General features: G+C 37.6%; 1 protein-coding gene across 1 annotated transcript in view; it reads left to right on the top strand.

Moving 5' to 3' along the window:
- The window catches only part of syn2b (synapsin IIb), a 70,419-nt gene extending 59,008 nt beyond the window's left edge, over positions 1–11,411 (top strand). The window contains exons 9-13 of the mRNA XM_008408551.2: positions 803–905; positions 2,190–2,366; positions 3,934–4,000; positions 7,902–8,691; positions 8,936–11,411. Coding sequence (XP_008406773.1) covers positions 803–905; positions 2,190–2,366; positions 3,934–4,000; positions 7,902–8,691; positions 8,936–9,089 — 1,291 coding nt within the window. The 3' untranslated portion in view covers positions 9,090–11,411. The remainder of the gene's footprint in view (positions 1–802; positions 906–2,189; positions 2,367–3,933; positions 4,001–7,901; positions 8,692–8,935) is intronic.
- The last annotated feature ends 10,849 nt before the right edge of the window (positions 11,412–22,260 follow it).

The raw sequence follows: 22,260 nt of genomic DNA, 5'->3' as shown, positions 1-22,260 counted from the left end.
TTTTAAAATATTCATTTAAGCAGTGATGCTATAAAATGCGAGAAGCTAAAACCAATACTTAGCTGCTCTCCTGGAATTGAGGATTTATACTCCCTTTGAAACATGTAATTGAATTATTTTTTTTCTTTTACATATGACTTAACAACCTATATTGTTATAAAGATCCTATAACTCCTTATGAAATTTACAAGATTCAACAATTATTATATTAATTTATTTAACACTTTATGTGTCTGTGTTTACCAACCCTGCTCTGCAGATTTTAAACGCTTCAACACACCTGATTCAGATGGTTGCTAATCAGCTATTGACTGAAATCAGGTGTGCTGAAGCAGGGGAACATCTAGCACATGCAGGCCGGTGTGCCTTTAGGCTTTTACAGGTGGACTACAGTTGTTTAGTAAATCTGGATGCTTTGCAAAAAAATAAATTACCCCAATTAGTACAGTATCAATATCCTCCCGGTTAATATTGATTTTACTTGACGACAGATTGGTTGTGTTCTGTCTTCAAGACAGCAAAATCAGTCTAAAGCAAAAGATCGACTGCTCAAGGTTTATTGTCAAGATGACAATAAGGGCAACTGTTGCACTGGCAAATTGAGCTAAACTAATTAACAAATCGATACTTGAGATAGTGCACAAGATTAAATCTTTTCTTAGTCAACCAAAAAAGAACATAAAATCTGTCTTCATTCACATTTCTGCTTCTTGTGAAAAAAACATCCATCAATATTTTCTGAAGGCACAGAATGAGGGTTCTAGGTGTATTTATTAATTAACACATTTTTATTTTCTGGCAGGTATAAATCGTGGGTCGACACCTGCTCAGAGATCTTTGGGGGTCTGGACATCTGTGCTATTAAAGCCATCTGTGGTAAGGATGGCAATGACTACATTACCGAGGTGAGAACGAGCCTTTCAAATAAGCTTTCAGGAGTAAAGGTGCTTTAACATTGCTTTAACGTGATAAATTTGTGTTCGCTCCCTCCTTTTTTTGAGTAGCAAAATTTCACCACATTTTCATAAGAATAGTGTAACAAAACACAGCTTACTGATTGCAAGAGTTCCTAAGCCAACATTACTCTGCCCGTCTTGATCTGAACTCCAGTGGCCTTACAATTTATGCCTTAATTAAATCTAACCTTACACAACTTGCAGTATTAATGCTAGCTACATATTTTGTGCGTCTGTTTATTTAAAAACAGGTTTTGTCGATCTTTCTCAACAAACTATTCTGTCTGTATTACTCGCCCTGCTTTTTTTTGTCCTGCGCATTTTAGCGTGTTCTGATTTTGACTTGCTGTAACCACACTTTTTTTTTTTAATAAACCAATGTGGTCTCCTAATAATATTTTTTATTAAAACAAACCATTTAGTGGTAACATCTCCATGTGGAAACTATCGAAACTGCCAAACCCTAGGCGTCAGCTCTGAATATAAAATAGTGAAGCATTAAAATGAAATTGGGGATTAAATGTGTGCAAGTTTTTTTGCAGCAGTTATTTGGGGTTTAACATAGACATTCAAAGAAAAACAGAGGATGTGATGGTATGACTGAACAACAGTCTGGAGCTTTTAGGGTCAGACAGAGAACTACTGGGCAAACACAGGTTTGGAAAACAAAGAAGAAGCAGTGATGGTTGTTGTAAGTTTGGCTGAAGACTCTAAAGCAGTGGTTCTTAACCTTTATTGAGGTACCGAATCCACCAGATTCATATGCGCATTCACTGAACCCTTCTGCAGTGATAAATAAAATGATCCCCCCCCCCCAAATTCAAGACATAGGGGTGACCCAACTAGTCTCTAGTTGGGTCACCCCAAGATCACCAAGTATTCTTAAAAGGTAGAGTCTCTGAGAACAGTTCTTCAAAATATAGTCAGTGTTTTCAGCAAAGTTGAGCTGACTGTCCTCTTTGACAACTTCAAAGAGAACTTGATTAAAGGTTATTGAGGAGTTTTTCCTCAATGATCTTCAAAAATGATTGCCAATACAGAGTTCGTTATTTTCTCTGAGAGTTGAAAAAATAGATTTGTTAGGAACTTGCAGAGAGGCTGGGAACATAAGATAAAACAACCCTGACATTACAATAGCAATTTTGAAATAAAATATGGATATGGTATTTTTTTGATATTGGGGAGTCACACAGAACATTTTCAGTCTATGATCCATTGTCTCCTGCTGTCCAGGTCGTGGGCTCATCTATGCAGCTGATTGGCGATCACCAGGCAGAGGATCGGCAGCTCATTTCTGAGGTGGTGCTGGCTAAGATGAACCAAGCTCTGACTACCAGGTCATCCAGTGCTTCCCGCTCACCTGCTCGCTCTCCTCAAGGCCAGAAGCCGACAACTGTGCAGCCCCAGCAGGTGACTGAATTGTGCTTTAACTTGAGTGGCTAATCTGTCAGAAAACATACAGTTTTGTTCAAGATATCAGCATCACTAACCTGACAAAAACTGTTTACTAGTAGAATTTATATTTCTACGTGGTTAATAATTTTGCAGGTATGAGAACTAGAGAACGAGCAGAACCCATAGTCATGACATTAGGCCTGCTGATTTTGAGTAATTGAATTCCTAATTTAAGAGGAGTGTTTCAAATAATAAAAGTTAGGAGTTCAGTCAGCAAAGTTATTCATTCTGAGAAACCTAAGTGGCTCATGATTAAGGGTGAAGGCAGCCTTAAATGCTGGTTTAAATCAAAATTTGTTGTAAAATGGGTCTTTCCAGTCTTTGTTCAGAAGAAAAGCATACTTTGAATACAAAGTTGATTGGCGGAGAGCGACTGCTCAGCTAAAATGAGCTTCAATGCTTTAAAATTTAAACCAAAACCAGGAACACGTCAAGAAAATACTATTTAAATGGATTGAAGAACTGCCAAAATTGCAAATTCTCAGACAATGATCAGCAGGGGTGCTGTGGTGGTGCAGGGGCAAAGCACAACCCATGTATTGAGGCCTTAGTCCTCATGCTGATGGTCGCAGGCTTGATTCCCGGCCTGGTGACATTTGCTGCATGTCTTCCCCCTCTCTCATAACCTTCTTTCCTGTCAAACTATTTTCAAATAACGGCCACTAGAGCCAACAAAACCTTTAAGAAAAAAGACAATGATTAGCAGATTAAAAAAGGTCTACATATACAGTACCAGAAGATAACTTTAAAAAATAGCATTGTTGAAAAAAAACTACATGACAAAGACACTAAACATCACATGAACTCCAGGCCCTGAGTTCCACTGCGCGGGAACATTTTGACCCGTTCCTACTCTACTCACACCAGTAGACCAGCAGCATCTTGGTTCCACACCAACGAGATTAAGGCTATGGAGTGGCCAGCGTAATTCCTGGACCTTAATCTCATAAAGATCTTGTCAAATTGCATCAAAAATTCTGTATCAGACAAAACCAAGGAATGAGCAAATATGTGGACTGAAATATCTGTTCACAGGTGTCACAAATGGGTCAAGTCCAAGAAACCTACATGTAAAACAGTTCTCAGAAAAAATTGGCTATGCAACTAGATATTAGTTCAGTGATCCAGGGCACAGCTACATCAAGTATGTTTAGTTTGATAAGATATTTGTTTTCATAAAGAAATGCAGACAATTTCTCAGCGGGCTAGTATTTCTTTTTCCTCACTTTCTGTGGGCTGGTAACAGATTTCATAAATATTTTCATTGCAGTGTTCCCAAACGCATTTGCAAGTTAAGCAATAAAGCTAAATGAGAATTTTAGGCTATGCTCAATTTTTTTTAAACACATTAACATTTTGAGCGAAACTGCGGATCAGCGTAGCTGCTATGCAAATGAAAATAAAATATAGAAACTCTTACATAAAGCCTGGATTAATAAGATGTTCTTTTTGGTTCTCCGCAGTTCACAGCTGACTCATCCGTGTCTTCCCTTTCTTTCTTCCATCTGTTTTTCTTCATCAGACTGCTTCTGCTAAGGAAGGCCTGGCAGACCCGAACAGGAGCTCAGGCCAACGTCCTCAACCTCAAGGTTGTCTGAACACTGCCCACAATCAAAGCACTGCAGCTGTAGGGTGGAAGCAGGTTTAGAAAACAGAAATCTGCATAAATCAGTTAACTACAGGAGATTCTGAACACCTGCTAGTCATTTACTGACAAACTATGTACTGCCACGAGGGGGAAGGTGGGAACATTTACAGAGTCAGTGTTCATAACAAACTCCTGGGCGCCACTGTGTGTATCCTCTGGTTGCACAGGCAGTTTCAGTAAATCCTGATCATGTTCTGCACTTATTATCTCTCCATGTCCTGTAACTTTTGTTTTATGTTGCCAATGATTAAAGTAAACAGTGAAGCTACTTGCTAAGGCACAGAAATATTACCACGGGTGCTAGGCCATCAAATGACAACATCAGCCACTTTTCAATGGCTACAGTTTGGACTGGGTTGATCAAAGATCCAGTAGCTTGCAAAGTGTTGTTCATACTCCTTAAAAATTATCACATTTTATGTTTCAACTACAAATTTCTGGGGATTTTTTTGTGTTTGGCCTGTTGGCCTTATATATAGAAGGGTGTAGATTAGACAGAAATCGTCTGGGACAGTCATTTTTTAACTCTTGCCAGAGATTCTAAAGGAGATTTAGTTTGAAACTTTGATTAGGCCATTGTCACACATGACAATGTGTGGATCTAAATCTGTCTGCAACTCAAACCAGCTTTGAGTTGCAGACAACAGGGTGGATGTTTTTTTTTCCCTACTGAAGAAAAGCCTCCACCCTGTTGGATGCTGCAGCCATATTTTACTGTGGGAGGGTATATTCACGGTAATGTGTAGTTTTAGTTTCTCCCTGGTTTCATTCTGGTTTCATTTGACTGGAGCACTAGTTCAGTGTTTGCCCTATCGACGAACTGGCCTCTGATGAACCTTAAACTAGATTCATTAGGTTTTTTTCAACAAATGCCTTGTTTTTGCCTCCAAAAAATCCCTAACGAAATCTCCACATGAAAAATCTTCAGCATCACTTGCATATAGTGAAGAGGGAATGTGGTTCCTAACACAGCTGCTAAAAGTTTTAAAAGAAGCCTGATTGTGTAGAAAAGTAGCAAACGCCAACCAAGAAGTAAAACTTGGTTTACTAACAGTGTATTGCAGTTTTCTGGTCATGTCTTGTTAGTTTTATTGAATACAAACGGTTGGTTATTCAAAGAATTAGAAGTGGTGGCAGGATAGTACTGGATAGCTCACAATTCTGAACTCACGTCTACTGTCCTGATATGACAACTATGTTAAAAGCTTTTTGGGGTTTTTTTTGCATTTTCACAAGTGTCTTATCAGAGAAACAGAAGTTTTTTCGCTTCGTGTTCATGTGCTCCTGACAGTATTTGGTGCAGTCGTTCACGTCTAAATGGAGAAAATATCACCAGCTGTCCTTTGAAGCTGTGACCAATTTTCGTTTCTACTTGTGTCGTCAAATTACCAAGCTAATAGGCATCATGGAGCACTTCATCTTTCATGTGTTCTGCAGCTGTGCTGTAACCCATGCTCAGCGGTGTTTACTCAGGATTGATGTACTGATGCTTAATGTCGCCACCAAAAGCAGTGGCATTCACAGCTGACTTAAAACTATTATTTTGTGGAGTTGCTATGTTTATCCTTGAGTGCGTGTTTGCATGCTCATTAATTACAGTTCCTAGTTTTGCATGGATGTGGTGAATGTTTTGACATCATCTGGTGCTACATTAGTTTAGTAATGCTGATTTTTAATGTCTCCTGATCATTAGAAAGAGGAAATTGAGTGTAACTTTTGTATTCAGGTGTGAAATAAATGTTGGTAGATTTATTTACATCCTGCATTAAATTGTGTTTCTAGTTGAAGTTATATGTAAAAACTATTTTACTGTGGTAAACAGATCCATGGATAAATATTAATGTAATTTTATTATAGAAACAAATAACTTATTGTGCAGACGTTTTATGTGTTAGTAAACATCTGACTGTTATTGCTGTTTTTGGTGGTTAAAATACGTACTTTTTACCAAATTTTCTTTAATTCATTTTAATGTAGACAATTTTCTGGTATCAATTGCATCTCTTGGCAATTGCAAACCCCACGGTTGCTGTTTTTTGTTTTGTTTATAGATAGATATAATCCTTTCTATGTTCCTCTACATTATCCTATCTTATTTACTTGGATCCGAACCAGTCAATTGCTGATTCAATATTTTCAACAAAAGATTTTACAGATTTTTTTTGTTCATAAAAAAACAAGAATGAAAATAATAATAATAAAAAAAGTTTATATAACTGAATCCTTTTATCCTAAAACATTCTGATTTAATTTAGAAAATAATGCATTATTTTCTTAGAAACTAAAATTATGTCTAGCTAATGGTTGGTATCCAAGAAAATTATTATTGTATCTTGTTTTCCAATTATGTTTGTACATATGTTTTCCTTGGTTTTTATGCTTCGTGAATCACAAGCAACCGTTGAACAAATGTAAGACTCAAGGCAGTTCAGCTGCCTGACAGCAGTGGCTCTCTGGGATGACTTTTCAGGTTCCTACTAAGATCGATCTAAAAGAATAATTTCAAGAGTGCATTGATAGAAAATACACAGCTTTTTCTAGTACATTCTGGACACATTTTAGAAGTCAAATCTCAATCCTGAATCTCTGAGAGGAAATTATCTGTCACTAAAAAAAATCATCCCAATCCAGTCACTTCCTTGCTCTGCATGTGTAACTTCTTGAGGTGTTGTTGCTTTGCTATTAATGCTTGTGTCACTCTGAACTCTGTTCTCTCCTTTAATTGCTTATTTCATTCAGCAAAGTACTAAAACTTGCAGTTTTTACTATAGAAGTTGTGCTACCTCACAGTTGGATAAACTGTTGATCTTCCACCCTCTGCTGGTTGCAGCTGGTCCAGTCCTCTGTTTACATTTGCATTGCTCTGGATTTTTGCATATTTGAGGGGCCATTGTTTGAGTGAGCATGTCATGTTGTGTTTTGGTTTTTGGTGAGTGCTACATATGCCTGATTTTGGAGCTGCAGTGCTGAAACAAGAGGTGTGAGGTTTTGAAATGTTGATGCAAATCTTTTTATTGTATTTAGGCACTTGCTCTTTTTCTCTATTTTTCTCTTTTGTAATGTATTTTTTTTTTAGGAGTTATTTACATATACAGGCAAAAGTATACTTACACTTACTACATGCATTAATGTCAAGTTATTTTGTGCTTTGATTATTTAGATGTTATTTTTCCAGAAAATAATGGGAATCTTCAATTTCCAAGAAAGGTGCACAATTTTTACAATTCTTACATTTATTTTTCAACCACAGTGGTTTAAAACTACTGAACCAGGTGCAAATATATGCATACACTTTTAATAACACACTAAAATTGTGCTTGATGTCCGTGAAAAAGTTGAACCCCAAGTGTTGCTTTTTGTTGTCAACAACAAGCTTCAGGTTCAGTTATCCTAGGACAGAATTGGCTGTTTGTTTAAACGTGTCCTGTTATTTACCAATCTTTTAGTTTCTCTATTGACAAATTTCAAATAAGAAATGAGAAATTACCTGTTGTACTGAGTCGTGATGAGGAAGTAATTAGGCTTTCGCCTTGTCAAGTTAAGATATTATAGAATAACCTTCACCACTTATTACCAGATATTTAAAAGTATTTCAGCCAGTATGTATAATTTTGGCACAGTGGAGATCAGAGAAAATTCATTGTACAATTTAAATTTTGTACCCAATTTTTGTCTCTAAAATTCATAGAAGCTGAAATCATTTAGGTCATTCAATCAAGGCAAAATAACAGTTCTAAAACCTCATTAAAAGTCCAAATTACTTTGACATTCATGCATATGGTGAGCATATGTGCACTTTTGACTGTATTTTAATAAAACTACTAACTTTCTCATTGCTTTAGGTGCGGCACTGAAATCACAGAGTGTGGACGTAACAGCAGAATCAGCAAAAAGACCGTCTGAACCTAAGCCTGACCAGGCCCAGAAACCTGCTGGCGCTCAGAAACCAGCTCAGGCTCAGAAACCGAGCCCGGTCCAAAAGGCTGCCTCTGTCACAAAGCCACCCGTGCCGAGGCCTCCCCCAATGATCAGAGCCCCTTCTGTAACAAAGCCAACCCAAGATTCTGCTTCCAGCTCAGTCCCATCCAAAGCTTCACCATCATCCCCAGCTAAAGCAGCCAAAGCTCCAGGTTCTCCACCAACAAAAGCCCCAGCAGCAACAGCATCAAGTTCCCCTCCAGCCTCTCCCAAACCTTCTGCTACCACCACAGAGCAGCCCAAACCCCAGCCACAAGGCTCTCCATCGGCATCACCTGGGAAACCTAAAGATCTGCCCCCAAAACCCACACCACCCGCAAAGCCGATCCCTCCTGTTCGCAGGAATTCTAAGCCACAGCTTCAGCCAAAGCCACAGTCTCCCACTCCTCCAAAGGCTTTGCCCAAACCCCAGGCCCCCACTCAACCCCAAGCCCCCGAACCCACCTTGGCGTCTGATGCCACCCACCCTGCACAGGTCCAGTCCCCTGCTAAATCCAGCCAGCCCTCCTCTAACGTCCCGGCTCAAGCTCAGGCCAAGCCACCCTCTCCATCCCAAAACCCTGAGCCGACTCCAGCTGAAGCACCCGCAGCATCCGGTGATCCCCAGGCGCCTGTTGAAGATCAGCCCCAACAAAAGACCCATCCACTACTGAAGTAAGAAACACATTGTCAATATGCTGTGGATAATGCAAGAACAAGAACTTCGCACTCAGTATTTATCTAGATTAACAAATCACCTGTTATTCTCCAGTAAAAGGGTTATGATTTACCATCTCTGTTTTCACTTCCTAATTACACCCTCATTAATGTTCACATACCCCTCTTTCCCTTTCCCTCTAATGCTCCTATAATACCCCATAATTCCTTCCCCTCCTCCCTCCTTTCTTCTCCCTTCCAGTAAGTCCCAGTCCTTGACCAATGCCTTCAACGCCTTTAGCGACTCCTCTTTCTTCCGCGGGGTCTCAGGCTCCGGTGGCGATGGCCAAGAAGAGGCAAAAGCCGAAACCATTCGCAACCTTCGAAAGTCCTTTGCCAGCCTTTTCTCTGATTAAACACAACCAAACAACAGTTTGCCCCTTGTTGATGCTGGTCCTCCTTTTAACCAGTGGCCAGCTTTCCTGATTGACATTAAATGTGAACCAGTCTGAGATTAAAGTTTGTGTGTCAGTTGTACTTTATACCCCACATCCTTTTTCCTGGTCAGCTCCTCTCTTATCTCCCCAGTGCAGGTAACAGTGAGGCCTATTGGAGACAAATCAATCAAAGACTGTCTTGAAGGAGTTACGTCATTGATACAGTGCCTGACAAAAAAATACTTATATCTCTTGATATTTTTCGCATTCTGTTGCATTGAAACCACAAACTTCAGTATGTTGATGTGATAGACAAACACTAAGAAATGCATCATTTTGAAATGCATGGAAAAGGCCAGACATGAGCTAGAGCTGTCTTGTTGACAGATTCTTCCACATACCAATTGGATGACCTCTGAAGTCATGTGTTCATTGGATTTTATTTAGGTGACTTGCAGTAAAAGTGGTAGGTTGTACTTCCCCACCACAATATTCTCTTCTTTTGCAAAAAATGTCTGTCTGTGCACCAGATTTGTATTATTTCTCAGTTATGTGCAAGTTTACCTCAAACTGCTACACTGCCATACTGATGTGTGCATAGCACTAATCCCTGTTGATTCATATTCAGAATATGCAAAAGATCACACCTGAAACATGTTTGGTTGGAGTAATGCCAAATTATGACCAATTTTGCCAATACACCTAAATGTATCAGATTATTGATCTCCATTTAATTCGGAATCTGTTTGATGGCAAAAACACGCCTTTTATATAATTGTACATAAATTTAATCAGCAAGTGATTAAGGGATATGAGTGTTTTGTAAGGCACTGTACATAATATATTATATTACAGTAGACAAAAACTATTTATTTTCACATAGAACATTAAATGACTTGTAGAAAGTAACATGAAAGATATAAGATGGATTGTACATATAGTATTTATACAAAGTATATAAATCTAAACATATATAACTATAAAGGGACATAAGCCAGTAAAATAAAAAAAATATCCAGCTGCAATTTTGCAGTTTTTCCAGTGACATAACTCTTTCATTCAGTGGCTAGATTTATAGAAACTTTACCTAATCTGACGTTTGATGGTTTCCCCTACAGTAAATGTTGTCACCTTGTGCGTACAAGAATAGTAAAACAACATCTTTAAAAGGTTTGTTCCTCTGTATCTCCAGCTGTGTTGTCTCTGTCCTTGGCTACTGATTGCCAGGCTCTTCTTGACTTCCCTGTTTTTGTCCTAAAAAAGGCCTTGAAGTGCATCCTTTTTTTGTGTGGGAGTTGGATATATGTACGTGTGCGTGTTCATTCGTGTTCACTAGTCGTGCATGATTCCTAAGAGTGGCTCGAAACGTAACGTTTGAATCAGAAGGAAGCTCTATCAGTGTTGAGTTTTGCCCTCTGTTGCCTCTCTCCTCTTTCTAGATGTTGTAGCCTTATTGTGAACATGTTCTCAATTCGCAGCTATGTCCGCTGGCTGTGCAGACCTGGGTCAATCACAAACTGAAATGTATTCATTTACTCTGAGGCAACTGGCTTTGTTTAACCAGTACTGTGTGGGAGCAGGTAACTGGCTGACTAAATGAATGCATTTCAAACAGTTACTCATGTCTGTCGCTGTGACTGGTGATTTCTTGTTTCACCTCTGTGTAGATCTATCAGCAGTATTGTAATTTGTTGATTACTCTCATTGAAAAGACGTTGAGACAGTAGTGCAATAACACCTCGACATGACTGTTGAGCGCTGTCATCCTTGTATAAATAATATCATACATAAAGGATTTGTCTATGTGTTAATTTAAGAGTTCTTTCAGTGGTCTGGTTCCAGGTTGCTTTTAAACTGCCGTCAGGAGCATGATGTTCTGTGTTGGGTTTGTAGCTAATCTTATTTGTGTAGTTGGAGTGAATTTAACACAACCCGGAGGTCATCTCCTACCTTCACTGTTAAAAAAAAGAAAAAGGGAACAATCTAAATACAACCCATTTTAATGCAGATCATTTCAACCAGTCTGCTTATCCTTTTCCAGGACTGTTGAAAGTAAATTTTTAGCATACTGTATTTGTTTGTGTCACCCCAAGAAGTTTATTTTTTGTAAAACATTTATTTATTCAAGGCTCCATATTTATGGTACAATATATATAGATATTTATCGTTTGTTTTGTATTGTGTTTTTATTTGTAATGCAATATCGCTTTGCATGATCTGGTGACTGATGTTATTTTTTTCTGTAAAGATAAAAGTCAATAAAGATGTGATTCTATCATTCCATGGATTCACTGAGATTCACGTTGATGCCTCTGACTTTTGTCTGTGATAAACTGGCACATAAAACGAGAACTTAATATCCCTCATAAGCTTAACGGGGCTTGACATGTTCACATAAAGCATTTAGTTTCTTGATGATTGGACCTGCATAAAACCAATTTTTATGCAGGGCGAGACAAATGACTTGATGGGACGTGGTGTAATAGCAGCTCAAGATTAAATTACGCTGCATGAAGACAAAGAACATCTTTTTACTAATATAGAGAAAAGAGATAATTCAAGAACTTAAATTTAGATGAGATGCATATGGAACTTGAAGAAATTATGTAAACAATTTGTAGTTGTAGTTTTTTTTTATTTGAACATTTATTAAGTTAAATCGACTGCATTTGTCTTTGTTCTGGAGTTTTAAATTGGTTTCTAAAAAGTTAATACTTGGGCTAAGGACTTACTTATATATGTACTTAAAATGTAAGCTGTCCTGCCAGTGAGTCAAATAAGCAAAAAAGTAAAAAAAAATAAATAAATAAATGAAGATTTTTATAAATGATTTATCTATGTAAATTCCAATTTTTTTAACCAGGGAGTCAAAAAGAGACATACTAACTGATCTAATGTCATAGATATATAATGTGTGTAGAACACATCTACCAGCAGGGACATGCATTGAACCAGAAACTATTTGTTGCTTTTTTTTACTTTAGTTAACCAGCAGGTGGCGATAAATAATTATTGTAACATTTGGAGCTTTGTAGCGTTTGCAACGTACAGCATCTTAATATTACCAACTCAGTGCAAAGATATAAAATAATTTTGTAGAAAAAATGGGTAAAATAATAATAATTTGAGAAAAAGGGAAACAACAGATCTACTTGTCACTGTCATGCATTGATGTACTTTTATTAACACAAAAGACAAATCAGCCATGTGCAGTACAGAATATAAATTTTTAGTCTTTTTTTCATTGACCTTCTCATGTATTGATTGCTTCTTCTTTCTTTTCTGCACCTAGCCTTGACCAAAGTGGGTCTAAAAGGTGCAGCATGTGAGCATGTGGGGGAGGATTTTTTTTCACATACGCAACCAACAAACTCAAGGTGTTAACCTAAGTTGCTCTGCTTACATGTGAAAAAGCACTTTCATCTGTTGCTTAAAAAAAACAAAACCGTGTGTGAACATTGACAAAAACTTGCAACTAGAAGTTCCTTTGTGTTACTTTTGGAACAATGCAGACATAAATGCATATTAGGATGAATGTGCATGCAAAAAATGCAAGAGGTCACAAACACACAAATGTAACTCACTATGTGCACCTCATGTGCACTCTCTATGCACTGTGTGGGCTGTAAAGACAAAGGAAATGTGCACTATTTTTGATTCTTGGTCACCTGTTCATGAGGAGATCTGAGTGAACTCTCGCACTGACATGAACGTGGGTACTTTCTGCAGGTCAGCAAAAGTAAACTTGGCAACCAGTTTTGTTTTCAAACCTGCTGGATGTTAGGTCCAAGTAAGGCTGAATGCATTTAGAATATATTGCAAAGCACCACACAAAAGGAATTGTATGCATTAATACAGTGATTGCAGCTGATTTTCAAAAAATGGCTTCTACAAATCCAACGTCTCAACAGTTTGTCAGCAAATGTCGAGGATTCATACATTTACAAAACAAGAGCTCGTCTAGGAAAAACAGATAATCTTATTTTTCTCTTCTCAGAATATAAACTCATTAATTGAGAGGGGAACTTGTAAGAAAACTGTAAGAAATTGGAAGCTGATGAAGCATTGTAGGGCTGTTTTTAAGGCCAGGGACTGGAATATTATGTGCCAGCCACATGGAGATGAAATAAATGCCATAACTGAGTGCATGACTGACTATAAAAACTTCTGTGAGGACAACAAAGTCTTCACCAAAACAATAAGATGTTTCCCCAATAACAAACCCTGAATCTCCAGTGACTTAAAGGGAAGGCAGACAGAGAATTAAGGAATATATAGAAGCAGCTCAAAGTCAAAATTAGAGACGCCAAAGTGAACTATGAGAAGGAGCTGAAGAGCAAACTACAGAGGAACAATGCGTGGTCAGGGATGAAGATGTTCACAGGCTTCAAGCAAAATGAGAATCAGATAGATGGACGTCTGGACAGATCAACTGAGATAAACACATTCTTCAACATGTTCAATTCTGGAACAAGTTCATCATCCTCCTCTTCTGCTTCCAGACAGACATCCCACCCTCCTTTGACCCACAGCTTTCCTGTCAAACCTCAGATGTTTTATCTTCCCCTCGGCCCTGGACTCATCTGCTTCTATAAGTTTGTCTTCAACCAAATCAGGAGATGCTGCTGTTCCCTTTCCCTTACACTTTTCTGTATCTAGAAGTCATGTAAAGAGGCATCATCTGGAGACTGAACTGGTACAGTGCTGTAACACCTGTTCAACCTTGATTTGATCCAAGAGAAGGTTCTGTTGTTGTGGAAAACTTTGTGCCTTGTTCCTTTACCAATAAAGACCGACCCACCAGTCATCAGCGACAATGCCAAAAGTCCTGGAGAGACTCCTGTAGACCTGAGTAAGTAAATAACCGCATACAAGGACAATGTGCAGTTTGCGTATTGCTGTGGAGTTGCAGTTCAACATGCCATCAAACACCTGCTTCAACAAACCCACTTTCATCAGAGCAAAGCAGGAAGCACAGTGAGGATTTTGTTCTTTGATTTCTCCAGTGCATTTATTACAACTCAGTCTGATTTGCTTTGTCAAAAACTCAAGAGACAAGTGGTGGCCTCAACGTTCACCTGGATCCTGTATCCATGACTATCTCACAAATAGACCACAGTTTGTGAGAATTAAATATTTTTGTGTCTAACCAGGTGGTCAGCAGCACAGGAGCACCACAGAGGACTGCACTCTCACCATTCCTTTTCACTCTCTACACTTCAGACTTCCAGCACAAGTCCTGCTTCTGTCATCTACACAAATACTCAGATGACTCTGCAGTTGTCGAGTATACCAGAGATCGAGAAGAAGATGAGTACAGAGAGCTGGTCGGCTGCTTTGTGTTGGGATAATCATCTTATCTTGAATCTGAACAAAACAAAGAAGGTTTCATGAGAAACAGGGTTAGGTCCAACACTATTTCCACCATTGGGAAAGAAGTGGATGTAGGAGAATAGCATAAATACCTCGGCGTTGAGTCGTCTGGACAACAGACTGGACCTGAGACGCAATAGTGAAGCCATCTAAAAGAAAGGATACAGCAGACTTTAAATACTGTAGAAACCTACAGTATCTCCTTCAAGGTTTGCATCAAGATACTGCATATCTTCTGTAAGGTTGTTGTGGAGAGAGAGATCAGTTATGAATCATTAACTTAAAAAAGCTCAACAACCTGATGAAGAAGACTGATTCTGTTCCGGAGACTACTTTGGAATAAATGGAGTAATTTTCTTCATAAAATCAATAAAATCATGGAAAATCCTGAACATGTTATACATGAGAAAGTTTTACAACAACAATGTCTTCAGTTATTCTTCATAATAGCTACAGCAGACCCTTCCTGCCCACAGCCATCAGCATCTACAACAACTCTTTGAAGAGCCTTGGATGATAGGACATAGAGCAACATCCTTTGGGATTCATAGTATTTTTGAATAGAATAGAATTTATATGTTTAGAACGAAGCTATTTGGAATGTTTTTGACTATTTTGTTTGCAACTTAACACATTTATAGGGAATCTGAGGAGCTTACGTAACTCCCAAGCATAATGATTTACAGGTTTTACCACGTCATAGCATTTACGGTGTAACGACAGCATAGGACTGTCCTGTGGACATACAAAAGCATTTTGTTGATGAACGGCGTCAGATACCAGAGCTGTGGTCTTCTGAGACTTAAATGTATAAACAAGGAGAAAGTATTGCTAAGCCCTCCTTATGACCAGCAAAACTCTCAAGGGTGTGATTATATTTCCTTCTTTTACTCAGCATAGAGAAATGTTGCGTGGGTAGGACTTTAAAAACTATGTGGGAAAAAGAAAGACAGTGCGTAAGCAAATCTGGGCTATTGTCTAAAGAAATTAAGAAGGAATAAAAAAAAGTAAAATCAAGCCGAGTGCTCAACAACTTATATTTGCACTTCCCTGTTTTTAATCTATTCTCAAATTACACTTAATGACATCTTTAAACGGGCTGAAACACTCAATTAGGAGATTTAAGTTTAGTTTCTACTGAGAAATGTGAAACTACAGTTTTAAATTCAAGTTTAGTTTTGCAGCAGACTCAGCACAGTAGCTTAATATTAAGTTGATGCGTATGACATAAAAGTTCTCCAACTTCATGCAACAGTTCATCTTTTTGATGGAATAAACTTAATAATTCAGTTTACATTAACATCCTGTATGTTATATTAATGACATTTAATTGTTACTTTTTCCTTTGGTTGCAAATTCTGCAAAACTATAAATATGAATTGTCGCCGTACTATGCTGAAAAAGTTTCAGCTCACTAAACTAAAACAATCAGACAGAGATAATTAATTAAATAATGTCAAAGACAACTTTCCCATAAGACGTTACTTAAACAGAACCTGTCTGACAACATGAAGTAGAAGTATGTTAACAGTCTTGCTTCTGAATGACTGCCCTGGGGGAACCAGGTACCTGCTGTTTATGATGGAAGCCCAAGTTCTGTTTTCTGCCAGAAAATCCTGAGGAAGACTGTTCAGCCATCCTTTTATGACCTTAAGGTCAAGCGAACTTGGAAAATGCAGCAAATAATTTGTAACTGCACCTCTAAAAGGCTTAAAAAAGGAAAGCTTTGAAGCGGCTTAGTCAAAGACTTAAATGTGATTGAGATTACACTAAAGAGTTAATTTGTGATACATTTGTGTAAAATAAGAACCTCTTTTCAGCTATCGAGAAAACTTGTTTGCAACCGTTGCTGCTAACGACAACAATTTGTTTTATATTCTGAATCACTGATAGTCTATGAGACCTTTTTTTGAAAAAATATCAAGAAATATGTAGGGAGCAAATACTTTTTGACAAGTTTTACGGGTTCTGAACTTACTGGTTTTGGAGACCTACTTTTTACAGTGCTGCTTTGTTGCTTTTTGCAGTTGTGTGCTGCTGTACCACAGGAAGTTTAAAACCAAATCCAACCAGAATCTAAAACCTTGTCTTCCTTTTTGTAAGTATAATAATGATGCCACATTTTATCTGAACAGTTTTAAAATGTGTTCAACAAGCAGTTGGAGAAAAAAAAACTCCTCCTGGGTAAATCTTGTAGTCTAATGACAAACTGCTGCTGTTGCTGAGAAGTTTCCACTGATTAAAAAAGTTTTGTACAAGATGTGATTCAAAAATAGGTTAGCAGAAAATAAAATGTGAGTACAAAAACACCCACTGGCTTCAGCAGAGTCTGGTTAGGAGATAGAAATGAGTAAGCGAGCTGCGCTGGGGGTTAATTTAAGTCCATCAAATGAAAGACAGTATAAAGAGATAAAGGAGGATGCAAAATGACAGTTTAGGAAACAGCTGTCACACCTGAAGACGCATGTCCAGAAGACCATTCATGACAGCAGATGTAATTCAGCAAGCAAGCCAATCAACTTGTGGTTAAGCTCAAAACAGCCCAGTTTTTTTCAGAACGAATGCCCTCAACGACCCTTAAGGTCATTATTTATCTGCTACAGCATGAATAACAAGTCCGTTTAGCCGGAGAAGTCTTTTGGCCCTTGCTGACATACAACTCACAAGATAAAGTCTTTGATTTGACCATGATAACCAATTCAGTCACCATTAGCTATTGACTAAGATAGTGACAAGCCCACAATCTATTTAAGGGACCTATTTTAGGACCGTTACTTTTTTTTTCCTCTTTACGTAAATGATCTTCTGTCAGTATGTCAAAAATACCAACACTGAAATGCATACAGATAATAGGCCTACCCATGGTAACAACACAATTTACTGAACAGCCACCATAAACTATGGCTTAAGTCTCAGGATTGGTAAATCAATGCTGCTTAAAACCCAATCCAACCAAAACAGGTGCTATGTTTCTTCTCTAGATCAAACAGACACTGTGTAGTAAAACATAATCTCTAAGGATAAAGGACATGCGATATAACAGAACATAAATGCCTTGGGATCTTAATAGATTCTAAAATAACTTAAATCAGAGGTGTAAAGGGTATGTAAAGGACACAAATTCAACATTTAACATGTTTTATGCACAAAAATAAAATGTACATGGTCATGTTACATATCAGCTGCTGTTTAGCAACTTAGTCACAAACCATTACAACCATAAAACCATTAAGTTCTGTATGAACAAAGCACCAAATATTGGAAGAAGTCAGAATGTATGACGTTGTTACTGCCATACAACCTAATAGCTTAGGTTGGGAGGATAACAAATATTCAAATGCATGTCAGTTGTATAAAAGTATAGTCTGTCATCTCCTTTATATCGTTAATATAACTAATTCATATCAATCAACAACAGGTACAGTAGATGGAACTCCTGACTTAGAGTATTTTTAGTCTGCATTCATTTTCAGTTGCATTAACATGAGTGGAACCCTATCCCAGTAAACATCAGCAAACTGGCCTTAACTTGTTCAAAATACATCTAATAAAATGGTTTATTGATAGTCAGATATGCCAACAATAACATTATAAACTTTAGATGTTTGAATATTTTCACTACGTGTCGGCACTTTCAGCGTTTTTGCCCTCTGGCAGTATGCTATCCAATATCTGATTTTTGTACCCAGCTAGTCTCTTGTGTATGAATATTACAATTGTTGTTTGTATATAAAAATTTAATTTCTATTAACTCATTTGAAGCGCATTAATGTCCAAAAATGTCCATAAATGTCCCTGTGAAACAAACAAAAAAAAAAAAACAGGTGTGAATGTGCAACCTTACATTCAGTTTACATCAATGAAGTCATTCTATAACATTTACCTGCTAAAATTCACCTGCATGTTATCCAGGTTATCCTATTTTAGCCATACAGTTATGTTCACCTTTGTTAAGTTATGACGCTGAAGATAGGATCTGATTTACAGCTTCTGACTCAGCACTTTAATGAAGAACTCCACTCCTTATAAGGAATCTGGACTTCGGTTAGCTCTGGTCCAAAATAAATAAAATAAATCGGACTAGTTTGTTCTACAAGGATTACAGACTTTTAAAAACACAGCATGTGATTTATTTGTTTGTTTGAAACAAAAAGTCAAAACTTTTATATGGTCTCAAAGCTCAAAAAAGCATATTTTGATACTGAATCGTTCACAAACCAATTCTTTAAAAAAAAAAAAACTTTTGTTGAGATTTAACAATTTTAGAAGTTTAGAAGTCAAAAATGATTAAATCTAGTTTAGATTCCTTAAAAAAGCTAAATATCCCTTTGCTTAAGTGCATAGTCAAAGGTTGAGTATGTGACCCTGCGTTAAGCATCTTTTCACGTGTTAGCTTAATTCAAATAACTCAGCACAATGTACCAGGTGTCGGCAGTTAATAGATTAAATACATAAATAAATATTTGTTTATTAAGCAGCTGAAGTCTACAAATAATGAGTTACAGAAAGTGGAAGAATTTCTTGGCCCTCATCTTAAAAATACGTAATACTACAAGCATGTGCAGGTTTGTAGGAGACAGCGAATGATGTAGCCATTTCCCGATATATGTGTGCAGATTTGCACAAACCTACTTGCCTTGCCTGAGGTTCACAGATTTTTCCCATGTCGATGAGTGAAATATGAGATGTGGTCTCTGGAGTGTCTTATTTAGGGAGACACAAGGTCACTGATTACATTTTGAAATTTCGTCACCATTCAGGTTATCTAAACAGGTGTTACACTTCAGTTACATTTATTCTGCATTAACTATCACAGCTGTTGCTGAACTGCAAAATAAAAGGAAAAAAAGAAACAGAATTTCTTAATGTGGCTTATTCTCCAAATGAATAGACAAATTAAAGGATAGTTTATGCAATATTTTAGTATCAGACTGGACTACTAAAATATTAGTAGTAAAAATGTATCTTTTACTGCAGTAAAAGTTTTTGTTCGTATGTTGCTCCGGTAACATACGAGGTGACAGTGAAATTAGAGAGTGTCGTTCTAGTCTCATGCTAGGCTAGTGGGTTAGAAATACAATTTGATTAGCGTTGCACATGATCTTTATTTCTGTTTGCATATGGTCCTCAAACTGTGGTACAAGTACCTCTGCTGGTACTTTGGCAATCTTTATTGGTGCTCAGTAGAAAATCTGGCAAAATTATTAGCGGAGTAAATATGAAAGAATTAACTCTGATGAGCACAATGGCTTGAATAGAAACTATGTAAAAAGTGCTGGGAGGAAAACTCCCTGCAGAAATTGGAGCTGCCACAATTATCCAGAATCAGATGCTGATGGCTCCATCTGCTGTGTTCAGATTAACTCTGAAATTAGGGAGTCTCTGAGGGAGCAACTCAAACTAAACACAATGTCTGTCCATCCATCCATCCATCCATCCATCCATCCATCCATCCATCCATCCATCCATCCATCCATCCATTTTCTTACACCCTTACCCCATTGAGGTCAGGAGCTGCTGGTGCCTATCTCCAGCTGTCATCGGGCGAGAGGCGGCGTTCACCCTGGACAGGTTGCCAGTCCATCACAACTAAACACATTATATTTTTCTTAATTTTTTACTTTGAAATACTTTTTTGCTAAAGGCATATGTGTGGAACAGCATGTAAGAGATGAAATATTTTTGCTGATTATGGCAAAATTTTATTCATACGGCAGCCATATTGAATTTCAAAACGCATGAACGTGTGGAAGTCCAACTCCGGGGAACGTTTACGTTAATGTTCTAACACTGTAAGAAAGGAAATATAAAACTTACCCAAATATTCTGGGTCAGAAAATACATATTTGACACTGACTGGAGCCTCCACACTGAATGCAAGTAAAACTACTATTTACAGTTTGTTTTGTAAATGTTTACCTATGGCTATCAAGAGCTTTATGTAATGCACCATCTAGGCATTTGAAGCAGAAAATTTCAATCTGTGATTGATTGTTTTAGGAAGTCCAGGTGGGGTGTTTGAATCATTAGACTTAAAAGGGGGCTGGATGGTTCGTAGATGTACCTTTAATGTATAGGAGTCATCAAAAGGGTGTTGTAGCATTGTGGTTGGTGTTTACATGAACTTGTTCTGCATTATTTTGTGCCAACTATTTACTGGCGCCAAAACGTCTTGACTCCATAACTGTTTATTGGGTTGTGATGGTAACGGCACTATCGGTTTTGACGTTACACATTCCTTATATTGACCGTATTTTGTTCGTTATTTTATTGAAAGAAGATGCTCTGTAATGACATGAAGCAAAAGAGTGTCAGAGGGGGAGAGGGAGTGCTTCACCTTTATCACAGGACTGCTGCCTCTCCATAATGGCTAAGTTTATGTTAGGTAATGCTACTTCTGTCTTACAGATACGCAGCAACTTCCATATCTTCTCCTCAAGAAGCTGCCAGCAGAGGTAAAATTATTACTGAAAAACTGTAACTGTTAGTCCAGTAAATTTAAAGTTGCAAAATTACCATTATGCCATCACTCTTGTAATGTTGTAATCATGCGTGTAACGTTACACCATTAGAAGTCAAAATACCATTTTTAGAAAATTATTTAACTAAATGTACAAACTATATATCCCACAAACTGCTGAGTTTCTTTTTTTTAAATGTAGGCAGGCAATGTGTTTTAACGCGTGTGACCTGTTGGGCAGGTTGTGAATTTTTTCTAAGCACTTGTGTGTCCCAGAAAGTTGAAGGGGGAAAAAAAAGAATGGGTTGTGTTTTCACAACCCCATTGGGGAAAGGCAAGAAATCTTCCATGACTGCCAGATATGCTGTTAAAATGACTGATGAACAAGATGATCATATGATGTCTTCTCTCCTTTTTTGTCCTCTCCTTAAAAGTTCCCTCGCCTCTTCCACACTAAACTCAGCTTGAGTTTACCAAGAAAATTGAATTAAATATAGAGGTGTATTTAAAATAACCCCTGCTTTGTGTTTTCTACACCCTTAACATAACGAACAGGAGGACCACACGGACCTCACCATGAAGACGCTTTACATTCATAAACTTGTGACCGAGGCGGCCGTATGCAGAATTATCAGTTGTGATCGAGGGAAAATGAGTCCTGTGTGGAATCCAAACCAAAACATAATGCACCCGACAACTTAGATTTTTGATTGCCAATGATTGTTCAACCCTGCCTGGAAACAGTGTGAAAAAGCTATTCAAGACATACATCTCAACTAAAATGTGGCACAGTTCAAGCTGCTTGAAATTGAGGATGTATGACCAGTGAGTCCGCTGTTTGTGGTTGTTGAACATGAGGTTCATTAAATAAAGGTTGATCTGAACCGTTATTGTCTGAAATGCATTTCTGTGGAACTTTTCCAGAGGTCAGTTTTAGTTAATTATCTTCATTAATTATGGGATATAATTATTAAGTAGATCAACAATGATAAAAAAGCATTACTATTACTAAAACAATTTTGTAAGGTAATTAGCATTTAAATGTATTCAGAAATGTTTTGTAGATTTGACCTAATTTCTTTTGCTGTTTCAGAGCTGTTGACCTTAGATGCTCTTTACTAAAAGTGTTAGGCTACATGTACCCAATTAAATTGAGTGCAGATTGTTACCTCGATTTTTTTTAATGTAAATTCTATAGTTTGTTTTCCACATTGAACCCACAACTTGAGAATTTAAACTTTGTTACACTCAGAAAATAAAGCGACAAAATGAACTGTTGTAAACCTACTGATGCTTTAAAAATCAACGTACAGACTA

The sequence above is a fragment of the Poecilia reticulata genome, linkage group LG5 (genome assembly GCF_000633615.1).
Source record: "Poecilia reticulata strain Guanapo linkage group LG5, Guppy_female_1.0+MT, whole genome shotgun sequence".
Classification (NCBI taxonomy): Eukaryota; Metazoa; Chordata; class Actinopteri; order Cyprinodontiformes; family Poeciliidae; genus Poecilia; species Poecilia reticulata.
This window is presented reverse-complemented; position numbering and strand designations above follow the sequence as displayed.